Genomic DNA, 14,642 nt, shown 5'->3' with positions numbered 1-14,642 from the left:
AAACTCTTCCTACATACAACATTAAAGGATGGGCCTATGAAAATTCTAGTTGTCTATCTGTGACGACTCAATTGCAAACATTCTGGGTTTTTTTTAAGTGCTGTTTTAAAGTTTTATAAAACACAGGTAAGTTGAATCAAAGAATGACATTGGGAAGTTAAAGAAACCCTGTCAACTGACTTAGACAGCACCATGGTGTAAATACTGCTCCATCCAAAGTTACTAATGGAGGAGATCCCTGCGATCTAACTGGAAAGAGTCTTACCAAGCCTGCAGAGGGATGATATGGCCTGTAAATGGCACAATCTTCTGTTGAGGATACATGTCTTTCATGGTAAGAAAAAATTGGACCTGTTTATTCATTTCTTATTATTAATATTTTTTCCTTAGATAAAGGGACCACTGACCTGCTTCTCACTAAGTTCCAGATTAGTGGTGGTAGCTTCTGAAAATTACAGAGAATATATCCAGACTACTCGGACAAGAGAGAGACATTCTATACTAAATGGCTTGCTGATATCTAAGAGCCCATTTTCCCCAGGTGTATTGTGACCTTTCAGGCTTCCCACTCTGTGACAATTGGTAGGACTCAAGACATCCCATAATGCTACAAATTTCAACCTGCCTGTTGTTCAACAAAATTCTGTGCATCTGATGTCACTTGATTGTTCCTAATAGTGTTGTGATTTATTTTTCGTAAAAGCAAGACTATGCTCTCATGCCTCAAGAACAGAGATTAGAACTTTAGTACCAAGAAACATTTTCTTCCAAAAACCAATTTAACTGCCTTTTACTCAGGAAATAGGCCTTTATTTGACACTTGTTTTACATACAACAGTTGTGCAGAATTTCTTCTCTTGCTTTCAGTGAAGAAGCCCTCCCTTGAGATCACCTGTAAGATACAGTTGTCACCAAAGCAACTTTGGTGACAGTTGCTGCGTTATTTCACCCGAAATGTCCTTACATTGAATCAGTATTGCAGAAAAGTGTGAGATATATAATATTTAAGACAGCACATTTTTGCTACTCATAAATGTATACAACATACAGAATTTAGGTCATAGTCATTGGCTCATTCTTTTTAAAAATAAATTTGTATGACTTGTAAATTGTATGTGAAATTTATCTAAACAAGTTTTGATAGTGTTCTCTTTTACTATATTTCGGTATGTTCTTGATATAGAACTACTTTTTTTTTGCCATTCCTATTATCCTATAATATATGGTGAACCTTAGCTTGGCTTTCCCTGATTACCATGTCACAAGTAGTGAATTCTGAGTAAATTATGATTTTCCATTTGTCAAATTAAACATGATATTCTTTCCCATGGTTGCAACTGCACAACTTCCAATAGTATTAATTATTGTTGGCATCTAGGGACATAGATTCTTCTCAAATCCAGAAACAATGGTGACTTTTTACCCAACCTCTCTAAGAAATGTTGAACTTCCCATATTAATAGAAATATATTTTTCCAAAATAAGGGACATACTATTTATGTTCTATTCAAAAATGTTCAAACTTGCATTACATTATGCTGAGAAGTCTGAAATAATGATTGAGAACAATAGATTGGATTTAGGAATTTTAAGGCCTCTGTTGTCTTCAATAAGAAGGAGACTTGTGGGGAGCTGTGGGTATCATTACATAAGATCAATGCAAATTTTGTTATTTCCAGAGGAGAGTAACAATGCTGATGAAAGGAGTCTTTTAAGTAACTAGAATTGCTACAAGTAGCTGCTTCAATTTATATCAAATGCTGTCATTCATTAAAAGGAGTAGTTTTATTGATACGCATATCTATGCATTAAAGTGACAAAAATAGATTCAATATAAGGGACACTATTCTCTTCAGAAATTGAATGTGAGTTGGTATGGTGTAATGTCCGAGCTTGTGGGGTTTGGAATCACATATAACTTGCTCAATCTGGAGTGTACCATTTACCAGCTTTGCATCCTTGCAAAAGCTGTTTATCTTCCACCCATCATTTTATTATCTCTATCTGTAGGAATGAAAGTGTACTTAAATCACTGAGATGATGTGAGAATTAAATTTTTAAAAGATGTATAAAAAAGCCCTTGTATAATTAATTCATGGTAGAAAGTAAAATGCTTAAATTTGTTCAATAAATTTTAGTAATTTTTATTGTGGCATGGTTGGTACTGTTACAAGAACTATTGAGGTACATAAAGAAGGGCTGCTTATAAGAACTGCAGTGGAGCATGAATTAATGCAGAATTTCAGGATGATAGTTGACTTTTGAATTCCATTCTAAATCTGAGATATTACATTTACATTAATGTGTAATATTTATCTAAAAATAGAATTACATGTTAAATTATATGATTATATCAAAGGATGCAACTCATAGCTTTTCCAAAGTGTTCTATTTCCTGAACACTCTGTAATGTATTCATTAGCAAGGTCTTCTTATATCTTTTCTTAGAATAAAGCAAAAGATGTTGAATAATAAGGAGACACATCCCCAATAAAATGTGGAAATCAAAATGGAACGCAGAAGTAAGGGGTTGAACACATTTTCACACAAAATATTTGTTATTCTAAGGCAGAGTTGCTGTGCCAAAGGGTGACTTTGAGTCCTTTATCCACCTCTCAGCCCCCTGCACATTTTGCTTTGGACAGTTGGCCTTCCCACCTTGTTACATTATGTGCTCTACAAAGGTACCTTCAAGACCCTCCATTCCACATAAATTGTCTCCTCTAAGCCCTTTCTCTAAGTGTTTTCTGGAGGTGCCACTAAACTCAGTGACAGCACCAGAAGACAGACCTGAAAAACCTTTTCACTCAGGTTAAATTATTGACTAACTTTAAATTTCCTTTAGTTTATCAGGGACATCTCGACCTGTAAGGAGGTACAGACTACTCTCCAATCAACAGCTATAATTCTGTCACATCATCCGTTACCAGGGGATGCTGTTCCTTGAGGAGTCCACAGAATCTTTCAGTATTGAAATAACTGAAAGATCACAGTGCCTTCATTTCAACTGTAGAGGTTAAGTAACTTCCCCAAATCTACAACATTAAGTTACGGTGCAATAAGGACCGGATTAAAGGTCTCCAAGTTAAATGATTAACTTGCAATCATTTTCTCTCCAGCAACTCAACTCCTAAACACAATCACACATACATTTGTCAAAATAGCTTTGTCTCAAGCAGAGAGGAATGAGTGCTTCTAAAAGGCTCAAACGTGTGACACATCACTGACCAGCATGGAGCTGGCTCACAATAGAGGCCCAGTTAAAATGTTTCAGATGCAGCTGGATCAAACCTCTAAAGCACTAAATTAAAACTAATCCTTTTAGGGGGCTTCCCTGGTGGCACAGTGGTTGAGAATCTGCCTACGAATGCAGGGGACACGGGTTCGAGCCCTGGTCTGGGAAGATCCCACATGCCGCGGAGCAACTAAGCCCGTGTGCCCGTGTGCCCGTGTGCCACAACTACTGAGCCTGCGCGTCTGGAGCCTGTGCTCCGCAACAAGAGAGGCCACGATAGTGAGAGGCCCGCACACCGCGATGAAGAGTGGCCCCCGCTTGCCGCAACTAGAGAAAGCCCTCGCACAGAAACGAAGACCCAACATAGCCAAAAAAAAAAAAGAATAAAAATAAATAAAAATAAAGGAATTCCTTTAAAAAAAAAAAATCCAGTGAATTCCCTTTAAAAAAAAAAAAAACAATCCTTTTAGTGGAGGAAATGCTAAGCTTCAGAAGAGGACCTTCCTACTGAATCTCTGACCAGTCACTGATGATGCTTCTCGTCTGTGATGCTGATTGGTTCTCTAACACTGAGATTATCCAATCCAGGAGCAAATACTGAATTCCTTGGTTGGTGTCACTTGGGTGGAGGAGGGTCACAGTACCCATTTGAGTGGGGCTTGCCTGCTCCCCTCACACCCTGTCCTCTCCTGTTCTCCAGCATGGTGTCTCTGTATTTCTCCGGAGGCTCCTGGATGGCAGCTCTGACAGTGATACTGATGGTGCTGAGCCCTCCCCTGGCCTGGGCCAGGGAGACCCAACGTAAGTGTATACCTTGGATGGTGAGCTATCAGAGGGTGGGGGAAGGAAGGTACTTAGTTTTGTCACTGTGTCCAGGCCATGTCCCTTAAAAATTGTGATATATTCTTCAGTGACCAGCTATCTTTCCCATAGGGATCCCCAATTCTTTCCACAACAAAAGGTGTCTAGATATTTGTCCTCTCTATGAGAGCTGCATCAGGGTCTTCCATATGTATAAGACATTTATTTTTCTCAATTCTCCTCCAATAAAACCTCCCTAGCCTTGCATCCCATTCTTTCATTGTCTTAAGAGGATTTAGAAATAAAGATAACTCCCCATTTGGCATTTCCCTTTATTATGTTGAGTTATGCCAGGAAAAGGGAAAGTTTCTCTGAGAATTTTATGGGAAATCGCAAGGAATTAGAAAGATCCCTCCTAGAAGAACCTGTGTTATATCCTCAAGAAGATCTGTGATGTTGGTGCCTCTCTCTAATATGTGAGAATGTATCAAAGGGCCTTCCCCCATATCTTTTCTTTCTCCTGAACCCCAATGTTTAAAATGCCTGTATCCCTGCCCTGGAGGTTCTCTGACAGAAGTTGGGATTAGTTTTCTCTCTATTTCTCCTGGGTAAAGCATCCTGGAGCTGAAACGACTCTTAGTAATCCTTAGTACTTGAAATGACTCTTTAGATCAGGAGCATCCATGGGGTGTTCTTTGATGCCTTAAATAACTTAGGACATCTTCTGAAAACCCGACACAGGTTAGTGTTCACTGTGAATCTATTTTGAACCTTTCTAGATGATTAGTTTCTCCTACATCTCCCCATTCTTTGGCCTGAGCATATGAGAAGAGATTCAACTAGTAGAGGATAAATTATAGGTTCATCCATTGTGCTATGTTCCTTAATTAGCCATGTTTGGTTACCTCTCCTTCAAGTTTGTCCCTATTTTTCCCCAGCTATGTCATCAGCATTACTGAAAGTCCCCAACGTTTGCACAGACCCCAGCACTATAATGGATCCATTGGATGAGCTAAAACTTATGAAATTTTCCCTCTTGCTTAAAATCACCTTTTTCTTTCCTGTGAATGCCTCTTACAACTAGTAGAAGAAGAAAGAGGACGTTTGTCTGAATTTGTCACAGAAAGTGGAAGGGATATAATGTGTCATCAGAATAAAAGAGTGTTGGAGCTGGAGCCCCTTCTTGCTTTCCAAGATCCTCACAATAATCAATTCCCCAAACCATGAGTTCATTCATTTAGACCACAAATGTTTATTTGAGCAGCTATTATATACTAGGCTCTGTCTAGACTCAGAATTCTATATGAATAAAAGCTAGAAAAGTCTCAATTATCATGGAACTTACCTAATGACAGGAGAGAAAGATAACAACCCAATTAACAAAGAAAAACATTTCAAAGAGCAGTAACTGCTCTGAAAAAAATATATCAGGGCTATGGGACAGAGAAAATGGGATTCACTTGACTTTTGTTCAAGTGGCTAGGGAGGTCTCCCTGAGAAAGTGACCTTTAGTTGAAACATGAGTGATGAGAAGGAGGCAGTTATGTAAAGGGTGCAAGGGAACAGGGAAAGAACAAAGTGTGGAAAGATATTTGCTGTGTTTAAGGGACAGAAAAAGGCTAGAGTGGCTGAAACAGAGCAAGCAAGTTAGCACGTGGAATAAAATGAGATCGGAGAGGAAATCAGGAGCCAAATCATTTTGGCCCTGATGGCTAAGGTAAGATTTTTGAATTTTATTGAAAAAGATATGTGAAGCTACTGAGGGGTTACAAGGAGTGTCAGTTTATGTTTATTAAAAAAACAATTCTAGCTACCATGTGGAGATTGGATTGTACGGATTCATCAGGGAGACCTTTTAGGATCATGGTAGAATTCTCCAGGGAAGACGTGCTTGTGGCCTGATTTAGTGTAGTAGTGACAAAGACAGTAATAAAGAGAAAGGCAACAGATTTGAAATAGATATTTGTATGACTTGTTAATAAATTATATTAGGAAGGGGTAGAAAATTAAGCTTATCCCTCAGGATTTTGTCTTGAATTACTGGAATAAACATAATGGTGCTGCTTATTGAGGTAAGGAAGACTATGGGAGGAAAAAATTTGAGGTGGGTGGTTAGGAATAAAAGTTTTGTTTAAGTTTAAAATGATTTTTTGACATTTTTGTGGAGCTGTCAAGAAGCCAATTGAATTTATGAGACGAATTCAGAGGGAGACCAGGGGTGGAGACATATAAGTTGCAGTCATTGACAACTGTGTTAAATTTCAGGAAAGTAGAAGAGGTTGCACATAAAGAAGGAGTGTGGGAGTGTGTAGTAGAAGGCAAAGAGCGGGCCAGGGTCAGTAAGTCAGCAAAGGGGAGTGGGAAGGAGTACCAGGGATAGTGACAAAAACCAAGAGAATGTGATGCAGAGAGTGAGGGAACTTAGATTTTTCAAGGATGGAGAGAGTGACGATTTGTGGTGAGTATGACAAAGAGGTGGGTGAAATGAGAAAACATGACAGAGAAGTGAGCACTGGGTATGGTGGACCTGACATTTGCTGTCAGTGGAGTGTACAAGACAGGAGCTAGATTGAGGAGAGAATGGGAGCTGAAGAACTGAAGAATGGATTACAGATGACTCTTTTGACTAGCTGACCTCAGGGACAGACTGTGCTCTAGCATAAGGGAATCAGCTGGACCTAAAGTATAAAAATAAGAGCCTGATGAGAAGCTGGGAAAACCTGAGAATCAGACATGTTTAGTTAGTCATCAGCAAGGAAGCATTAGAGTGCCCTTGAATGCCAAGGTTATGCAAAAAAACATTAATTAATACAGCCAGTATTTATTCATGTCCTAGAATACACCAGTTATTATACCTTAGGTGGTAATGTTGGAGTAACACACCAAACAAATCTGGTTTCTGTCAACGTGGAGCCTCATAACATTTTGCAGCTACTCTGTACCAGGCCTATAAATTTCAGTATGTAATTCTTATAACTATCCTATCATATCTGTAGCAATTAAAAACATATATATCACATGGAAGCAACCTAAGCGTCCATCGACAGATGAATGGATAAAGAAGATGTGGCACATATATACAATAGAATATTACTCAGCCATAAAAGAAACGAAATTGAGTTATTTGTAGTGAGGTGGATGGACCTAGAGTCTGTCATACAGAGTGAAGTAAGTCAGAAAGAGAAAAACAAATACCGTATGCTAATGCACATATATGGAATCTAAAAAAAAAAAAAAAATGCTTCTTATGAACCTAGGGGCAGGACAGGAATAAAGACGCAGACGTAGAGAATGGACTTGAGGACACGGGGCAGGGGAAGGGTAAGCTGGGATGGAGTGAGAGAGTGGCATGGACATATATACACTACCAAATGTAAAATAGATAGCTAGTGGGAAGCAGCTGCATAGCACAGGGAGATCAACTCAGTGCTTTGTGACCACCTAGAGGGGTGGGATAGGGAGGGTGGGAGGGAGACGCAAGAGGGAGGGGATATGGAGATATATGTATACATATATCTGATTCACTTTGTTATACAGCAGAGACTAACACAACATTGTAAAGCAATTATACTCCAATAAAGGTGTTAAAAAAAACCAAAAACCAAAAAACATGTATATCTATGGAATCTAAAATTCAAAAAGTTTGAGTTATTTACCCAGTGCCACACTGTTAGTTCTAGAACTTAGATTATATTATCAAGTCTGAGTATATAGAAATTCCCTTTCTTCTAAGTCAGCATACCCCTTTTGTGTTAGATTTATATATACCACATTATTATATATAAAATGTTCTGCTCTTATTTGCTCAAAATGGTAATTAGTGATTATATTAATTGAAGACAATTGCCAAATGATGATGAAGATATTACTTGCTTTAGGAAGTTAAGGAATAGAAAGATCTTGTGAGCTTGCTTTCATAGGGTTATAAAAATAAAAATGTCAATATATTTATTGAGTATTTATTATATGATCAGTACTAGGAAGTGCCACTCTTTAATTTCACACTTAAAAATATACTGTGAGGGATATACTATCATCAGATCTGTTTTGGAGATCAAGAAAAAAGGCTCATGGATGCTAAAACTGACTTAAGTAGAAGAGCTCATGTTCAAATTCAGAAGTTCTGATTCTACAGCTTGGGATTCTAACCCCCATTAGTGGATAGTGGCTTGATTGTGTCTGAATTACTGACAAAATTTCTGATGTTCATATGCACAGTGTGTGTCTTGGGCGTGTGTGTGTGTGTGTGTGTGTGTGTGTGTGTGGAGGGGCGCTGCAAGGGCTGCTAGACCCAATACAAAAGAGACGTACCTACTGTATAGCACAGGGAACTCTGCTGAATGTTATGTGGCAGCCTGGATGGGAGGGGCGTTTGGGGGAGAACGGATACATGTATATGTATGGCTGAGTCTCTTTGCTGTGCACCTGAAACTATCACAAATTGTTAATCGGCTATACTCTCATATAAAATAAAAAGTTAAATTAATAAAATAATAAAATAAAAAATAAGATGTAAATGTATCTTTTTTGTTGTTGTTGACAAAAAAGAGACATTTACAAAAAAAGAGACATTTACATTCATTCTGCATTTATTAGTTGAAAAGTCCATATGTGTTCACACTTCCTGCAGCCTGCCATGGGCATGTGTTAAAGAATACAAAGAAGAAGTATTAAATATCCTCCTCCTTCTGAGGCTACATTAGCAAGTTGGGCTAAGGTTGCCAAATTAAATACAGGATGCTCAGTTAAATCTGAAGTTCTGATAAACAACAGTAATTTATCAAAATCGAAATTTCACTGGGAATCCTGTATTTTTATTTGCTAAATCTGGCAACCTTAAGTTGGGGACGAGAACTGGACAAACAGTGCTAACCATACAAGCTACAGTGAACAGTAACTTCACACTTTTTAATTTTGTAACGTTGGTGTCATGTGTCGATAAGATACTTGAGAATTTCTTAATAGTAAAATAGACCTGGTCTGACCCAGAGTACCCTTCTTTCTGCCATCATTTCTAGGTGATGGTCTCTACTTAAAGTCTGGGGACCTGCTCAGTTTTTTGTTAACTGTCTATATGAGAATATCATCTTCTTCTTAGTTTCTCCCCTTCTGAGGAGACTTGACTACAGAAACAAGTTCTACATCTGGCCAAGGGTGGTAATTTGATGCCTACTTGTATTGTTGGAACTAGGAGACAAAGTTAGAACATGAAATCGTTGAGGCACGAACAGGAATAAGATGTCTGTGGCTGTAATTTACTACTATAGATAAGTAGTGGACCCAAGGCAGAGAAATTAAGAAAAAAGATGATGTGAAGGATAAACTATGACTTTGCAATTGGTTGGCAAGCAAAGAAATAAATAAGCCTGGGTCCTGAACAAATTAATTTTCCTGGAAAAACAGCTCTTCAGTGGGTCCAGATTCTTAAAAAATATAAATTTCAGTGGGACCAAGATTTTCAACAAATGTAATGTCGGCTGCCGCGTGGGGCTGAGGCCTGACTGAGCGGCGGTGTCTCCCGCAGAGGATTTCCTGTTCCAGTTTAAGGGCTACTGTTACTTCACCAACGGCACGGAGCGGGTGCGGCTAGTGGTCAGACACATCTATAACCGGGAGGAGTACGTGCGCTTCGACAGCGACGTGGGCGAGTACCGGGCGGTGACCGAGCTGGGCCGGCCGGACGCCAAGTACTGGAACAGCCAGAAGGACCACCTGGAGCAGAGACGGGCCGAGCTGGACACGGTGTGCAGACACAACTACGGGGTTGTGGAGAGCTTCACGGTGCAGCGGCGAGGTGAGCGCGGGGCTGGGCGGCCAGCGGGCGGGGGCGCAGCGCGTGTGGATGTGTGTTTGAGACAGAGACAGAGACAGAGACAGGGAGACACAGAGACGGGGACAGAGGAGACTGCGTTCGGGGGGCGGGGGGGTGTGTAGGACTGCGAGCAAGTACGAGTTAGGCGGGTTCCTGTTGTCTGGAGACAGTGTGTGATTTTGTCAGTGACTGTGAGAGGGGACAGAGCGTGTGTGGTGTGGGGAGGCCCGGGAGGGAGGGGAGGTGTGGCGGGAGGGGTGCAGGAGGGAGGCTCCGGGCGTCCTTGGTGGTCCCTGTGGGGGAGGGGAGGGGAGGGGAGGGGAGGGGGGGAGGGGAGGGGAGGGGGGAGGGGGGAGGGGAGGGGAGGGGAGGAAACCCCGACTGGGGTGGGCGGTTAGAGATGCGGGAGCGACTTCAAGGTGTCTATGGTTGGGGGAAGGTTTGGGGGAGGAGAGGTGAGGAAAGTGAAAGGATTGGGAACCTGTGAGGAGAAGAGTCACAGCGTGCTCTGGGCACACACCCTCTTACTCCTGACACCCCAGAAATAAGTGTGCCGCGTCAGTCTGTGTGCAGGAGCACTTCACTGAGAAAAAGGTGTCAGACTACTTTTTGACAGGTGCGGGCAGGGGAGCCTCTGAGGCACCTCTGATCTTCCTGAGACTTCTTCTAGGTCTAAATTTTTCGCCTTTGTTTTTTTTTTCCCTTAGCCTATATATTTTTACATAGTTGAGATGACTGTGTAATAAGCTTTTGAATTATAATTATGTTAACACACTGATGTTACTATTTTTATAACGCTAATAGTATTCGAGTAGTTACATAATATTTCTTTTTATAAGTGTAACAATTCACCTCACAATCTCCTTTATCAGATCTTTTTTCAAAGACATATAGTGCCAAGTACTCAGTTTAAAAGTTACATTTTTTATTTTAAATTTATATTTCTTTGATTCCTAAAGTTCTTGAATATCTCTCACATATTCATTGGCCCCTTGTTACTGCTCTAACTATTATTTATTCTCTATTATTTCTGGGATCCTGGTGTTTTTCTCAGTGATATAGATTTTCTATGCAGCAAAATTAACTCTGTTGATATTTGATTCAGCTTTCTGTCCAGTTCGAGGTTTATATTTTGATTCAGTTTATTATTTTCCATGATAGAAATTTAAACATTTTTACTTAATAAAATAAACTGCAAAATTGTTAGGAAAGATTTACCATCAATTTTAAACTTACCATTTTAGAGTATTGTAAAAATGTTTTTCACCAAGTTTCTCCATCATTTAAAAAAAATTGTGTTTATTAAGGCTGATACTGTCAGATTGTCTCAGGCGCTAAGCACACATATTTAATGAGTCCCAGACCCTTGCCTGAACTTATGTGTCAGCTTAAAAAGAGAGATAATTGCAAACTGATAACAATTCCAGTAGTAAATTCACTTGTTTTGCAAAGGAGAGGGATTGATTAGCAGAGTTTAATTATAAGAAATTTTTTTTTAAAATAATGACTTTTCTTCCTTCTTTCCTTCTCCTTCAGGACTCATGGGTTTTTTTGGAATTCAGCTCAGAGTTAGAGATTCACTTGTGTCTTTCCTTCTTCCTAGGGTAGAACCTTTTCTGAGGTGTTCTAAGGTGTGAGTGCCTGGAGACAGCTTTCCCAGGATTTCATCCTCTGTCTCCACGCACACCCCCTGCTGTTCCCTAATTTATCCACACTGCTTTGAATCATATATTCTTTCAAATTAAACAAGGGTAATAAATAGCTCTGATATACTGAAGGCTAAATTCCAGTTATGATTTTATATACTTCAGGTTCATTAATCCTCACATAACCCTACGAGGTGAATTAGAATTATTATTCCTTTTTATAGGTGAGAAAGATGAGACACAGAGGAATGGAAAAATTCTCCTGGGATGAATCTGTAAGAGACAGAGCCTGGCTTTGAACCCAGGCAACATGAATTCAGAAATGACACTTTTAATTAAATGCCTTGCAAAGATTTGTAAACATGTCAACAATAAATAACTGTTTCACGCAATGGGAAAAAAAGACACACAAGTATCCTCAGCATCTATAAAATCTAATGGGTCCATGCAGTAAGGGTTAAATTAAGGATCATGGTACTAACTCCTAAAGTTGGGCCACATGGCCACCTTTGAGGGAGACCTGCCCAAGGCTGCAGTCTGGGACTGAAGAGTGGATGCAGAAAGGCAGCCAACCAACGAGACTTACTCTGTCTCCCTCACTTATCCCCTCTACCTTTTCTCTCCTAGTGGCGCCTACAGTGACTGTGTATCCTGCAAAGACACAGCCCCTGCAGCACCACAACCTCCTGGTCTGCTCTGTGAATGGTTTCTATCCAGGCCACATTGAAGTCAGGTGGTTCCGGAACGGCCAGGAAGAGGAGGCTGGGGTGGTCTCCACAGGCCTGATCCCTAATGGAGACTGGACCTTCCAGACCATGGTGATGCTTGAAACAGTCCCTCAGAGTGGAGAGGTCTACACCTGCCGTGTGGAGCACCCCAGCCGGACGAGCCCTATCACAGTGGAATGGAGTGAGAAGCTTTCTGACCTCATAAGTTCCTCACCCACCATGGAGGGGGCTTGCTTACCCCTGAGTGTCAGGTTTCTCCTCTCCCCACAGCATATGTTCATTTGCTCTATTCTCTCCTATCCTTCAGCTTAGGTTAGGAGGGTAGTCATGTGAATATCCTGTGATAGAAATCCTCTGATATTTTTAGATATCCTGTGATAGTTTGTACAAAGACCTGTACCCCCTGAGAAGGCAGTTATGCCTGACAAGCAGAATAGAGGTGTCCCCGTTTTGAGCCTCCCATCTTATCTCAGGTCATGGACACCTCTTTGGCCCTGGGCACCAGTCCCCTTCTTCAGGCTGGGCTCGTACTTCTGACATTGTTGCTCTGAGTTGTTCATTGTGATCTGAGAAGAGGTGTGTTCTCTACGAAGTAAGGACCTTCCTGACATGAAGGGAGTCCAACCTCAGCTCTGCCTTTTATTAGCTCTGCCACCCTAGACAACCTACTTAACCTCATTGAGTTCCTGGCACTTCACCCTTAAGATGTTGAAGTAGTGGCCTTATGTCAAGGCTGTGATATTTAAATGAGTTTAATTCTCAGTGTGTATCTACTTAGTGTGATTCTTAAACCTCTTTTCCAGAAATGGCCAATTATTCTATTTCTTCCAGGGCAGGCTTTTTTCCCCCATTGTCACAGTTCTGAATCTCAGAGTCTCAATTAGAGAAGTAAGAATTGGGGTAAAATATCACTAAAACCAGCTTCTTTTCTCAGGGGCACAGTCTGAATCTGCTCAGAGCAAGATGATGAGTGGAATCGGAGGCTTTGTTCTGGGTCTGCTGTTCCTTGGGGTGGGGCTGTTCATCTACTTCAGGAACCAGAAAGGTAAGGAGCCTGTTGGCAGCTGAGCCTCCCCACAGACTTTTGGGGGAAGAAATATGACTTTGCTCAGTTAGTTCTGTGTATATCAATGACCCTGTGTAAAGTCTTTCTTTGCTTAGTTGACCTCAAATTTCCTGAAAATCCAGAAATTGACAGTCCATGGTTAGCTACGGTTAAAATATAAGAGGTGATGGCCTGCAGAGATAAGAAAAATGTTAACATGCTTGGAGATTTTGGGTGGAGATCCTGGGGCAAATGCAGGAAGAGACACTAAGACTGATGAAGTTATACTGGATTTGTGTGACAGAAGCTTCGTAGCTTACCAGCTCTCAGTGTCTGCTCTCCTCCCTGCCCTGGCATCATGTGATTAGGTTGTGGTATTAGGGGAATCTGAGGTGGGGGTCGGGGGTTGGGAACATTGTGTCTGGGGACAGATTAACCTCCATATATTTTAAGTATATATCTTCCCTTCTCTTTCCCAGGACACTCTGGACTTCAGCCAACAGGTAATGCTCTTTAACTCTCTTTTAGAGACATACTTAGTCTCCCTAGAACAGATGGTAGGGGTGACAAGACAGGTGACAGAAATAATGGGAAAGACCTTGGATCTGACTTCGGATCAGGCAGTTTCCACTAAAGCTTCTTCTCTCCACTAAACAGAAGACCTGTGCTCCGAAGTAACTTTGGCTCAGGGAGACTTAAGAATTTGTTTCCCTTCTTAATTCAGTGCTTTAACATGAGACCCTGAAAGAGGAGAAAAAAACTGCTTGCAGAGTTAGATCTGGAAACAACCCTCTCCTCTGTCTTTTGCAGGACTCCTGAGCTGAAGGGAGGATGGTGACACTCAAGCAAAAACCTTCTGTCCTGGCTTCTTCGCAGCATGAAAATGTTTCCTGCTTTGCTGTAATTCTTCCACAATGATAGTACTTCTCAGGATCTAGTTTGCTCTTGGTTGAGTGACCCTGCAGAAAATGTCCTTCTTGATGGCTTCCTCAGCCCCTATGCTTGACCTGGAAGTCCCCAATATTGATCGCAATACCTTATCTTCATTTTTTCCTGGTCCCTTTTGTTTTTAACCTTTACTGCCTCCTGTGCATCTGAACTCATCTTCTGCCCACTTTTCTTTTTAAAGTCTTTCTCAAATAAATATGGATGAAAATCATCTGCTTCATACAGTTCCAAGGAAGGAAGTAGAAAGAAAAGAAAAAAGGAGAATTGCATCATATAACAATAATGGTTTTCATTAACATTACTGAAATTTGGTCACTTGGGGATCTGAAAGATTTCCTTGCTTCCTTCCCTGTTTTTTTCTTGGGCTTTCTGTATTCTCTAATTAGGAATGTTTTCCTGAACTAGAATAAAAACCTTGTTGAACTCA

The 14,642-nt window shown here is 40.6% G+C and overlaps 1 protein-coding gene across 1 annotated transcript; it reads left to right on the top strand.

Annotated features, from left to right (window-relative positions):
- The first annotated feature begins 3,855 nt into the window (after positions 1 to 3,855).
- On the top strand, positions 3,856 to 14,642 carry LOC133095150 (DLA class II histocompatibility antigen, DR-1 beta chain-like). Its single transcript, XM_061196086.1, has 6 exons — positions 3,856 to 4,036; positions 9,561 to 9,830; positions 12,122 to 12,403; positions 13,157 to 13,267; positions 13,747 to 13,770; positions 14,078 to 14,642. The coding sequence occupies exons 1-6, from the start codon at positions 3,937 to 3,939 to the stop codon at positions 14,089 to 14,091; spliced, it is 801 nt and encodes a 266-aa protein (XP_061052069.1). The 5' UTR covers positions 3,856 to 3,936; the 3' UTR covers positions 14,092 to 14,642.

The sequence above is a fragment of the Eubalaena glacialis genome, chromosome 7 (genome assembly GCF_028564815.1).
Source record: "Eubalaena glacialis isolate mEubGla1 chromosome 7, mEubGla1.1.hap2.+ XY, whole genome shotgun sequence".
Lineage (NCBI taxonomy): Eukaryota > Metazoa > Chordata > Mammalia > Artiodactyla > Balaenidae > Eubalaena > Eubalaena glacialis.
This window is presented reverse-complemented; position numbering and strand designations above follow the sequence as displayed.

What these genes read in the sequence shown, in the direction of transcription:
- LOC133095150 (XM_061196086.1), top strand. Translation starts at nt 3,937, where the DNA reads ATGGTGTCTCTGTATTTCTCCGGAGGCTCCTGGATGGCAGCTCTGACA. An exon ending in CTGGGCCAGGGAGACCCAAC is followed by an intron (nt 4,037 to 9,560) that starts GTAAGTGTATAC and finishes TGTCTCCCGCAG; the next exon opens with AGGATTTCCTGTTCCAGTTT. An exon ending in CTACTTCAGGAACCAGAAAG is followed by an intron (nt 13,268 to 13,746) that starts GTAAGGAGCCTG and finishes TCTCTTTCCCAG; the next exon opens with GACACTCTGGACTTCAGCCA.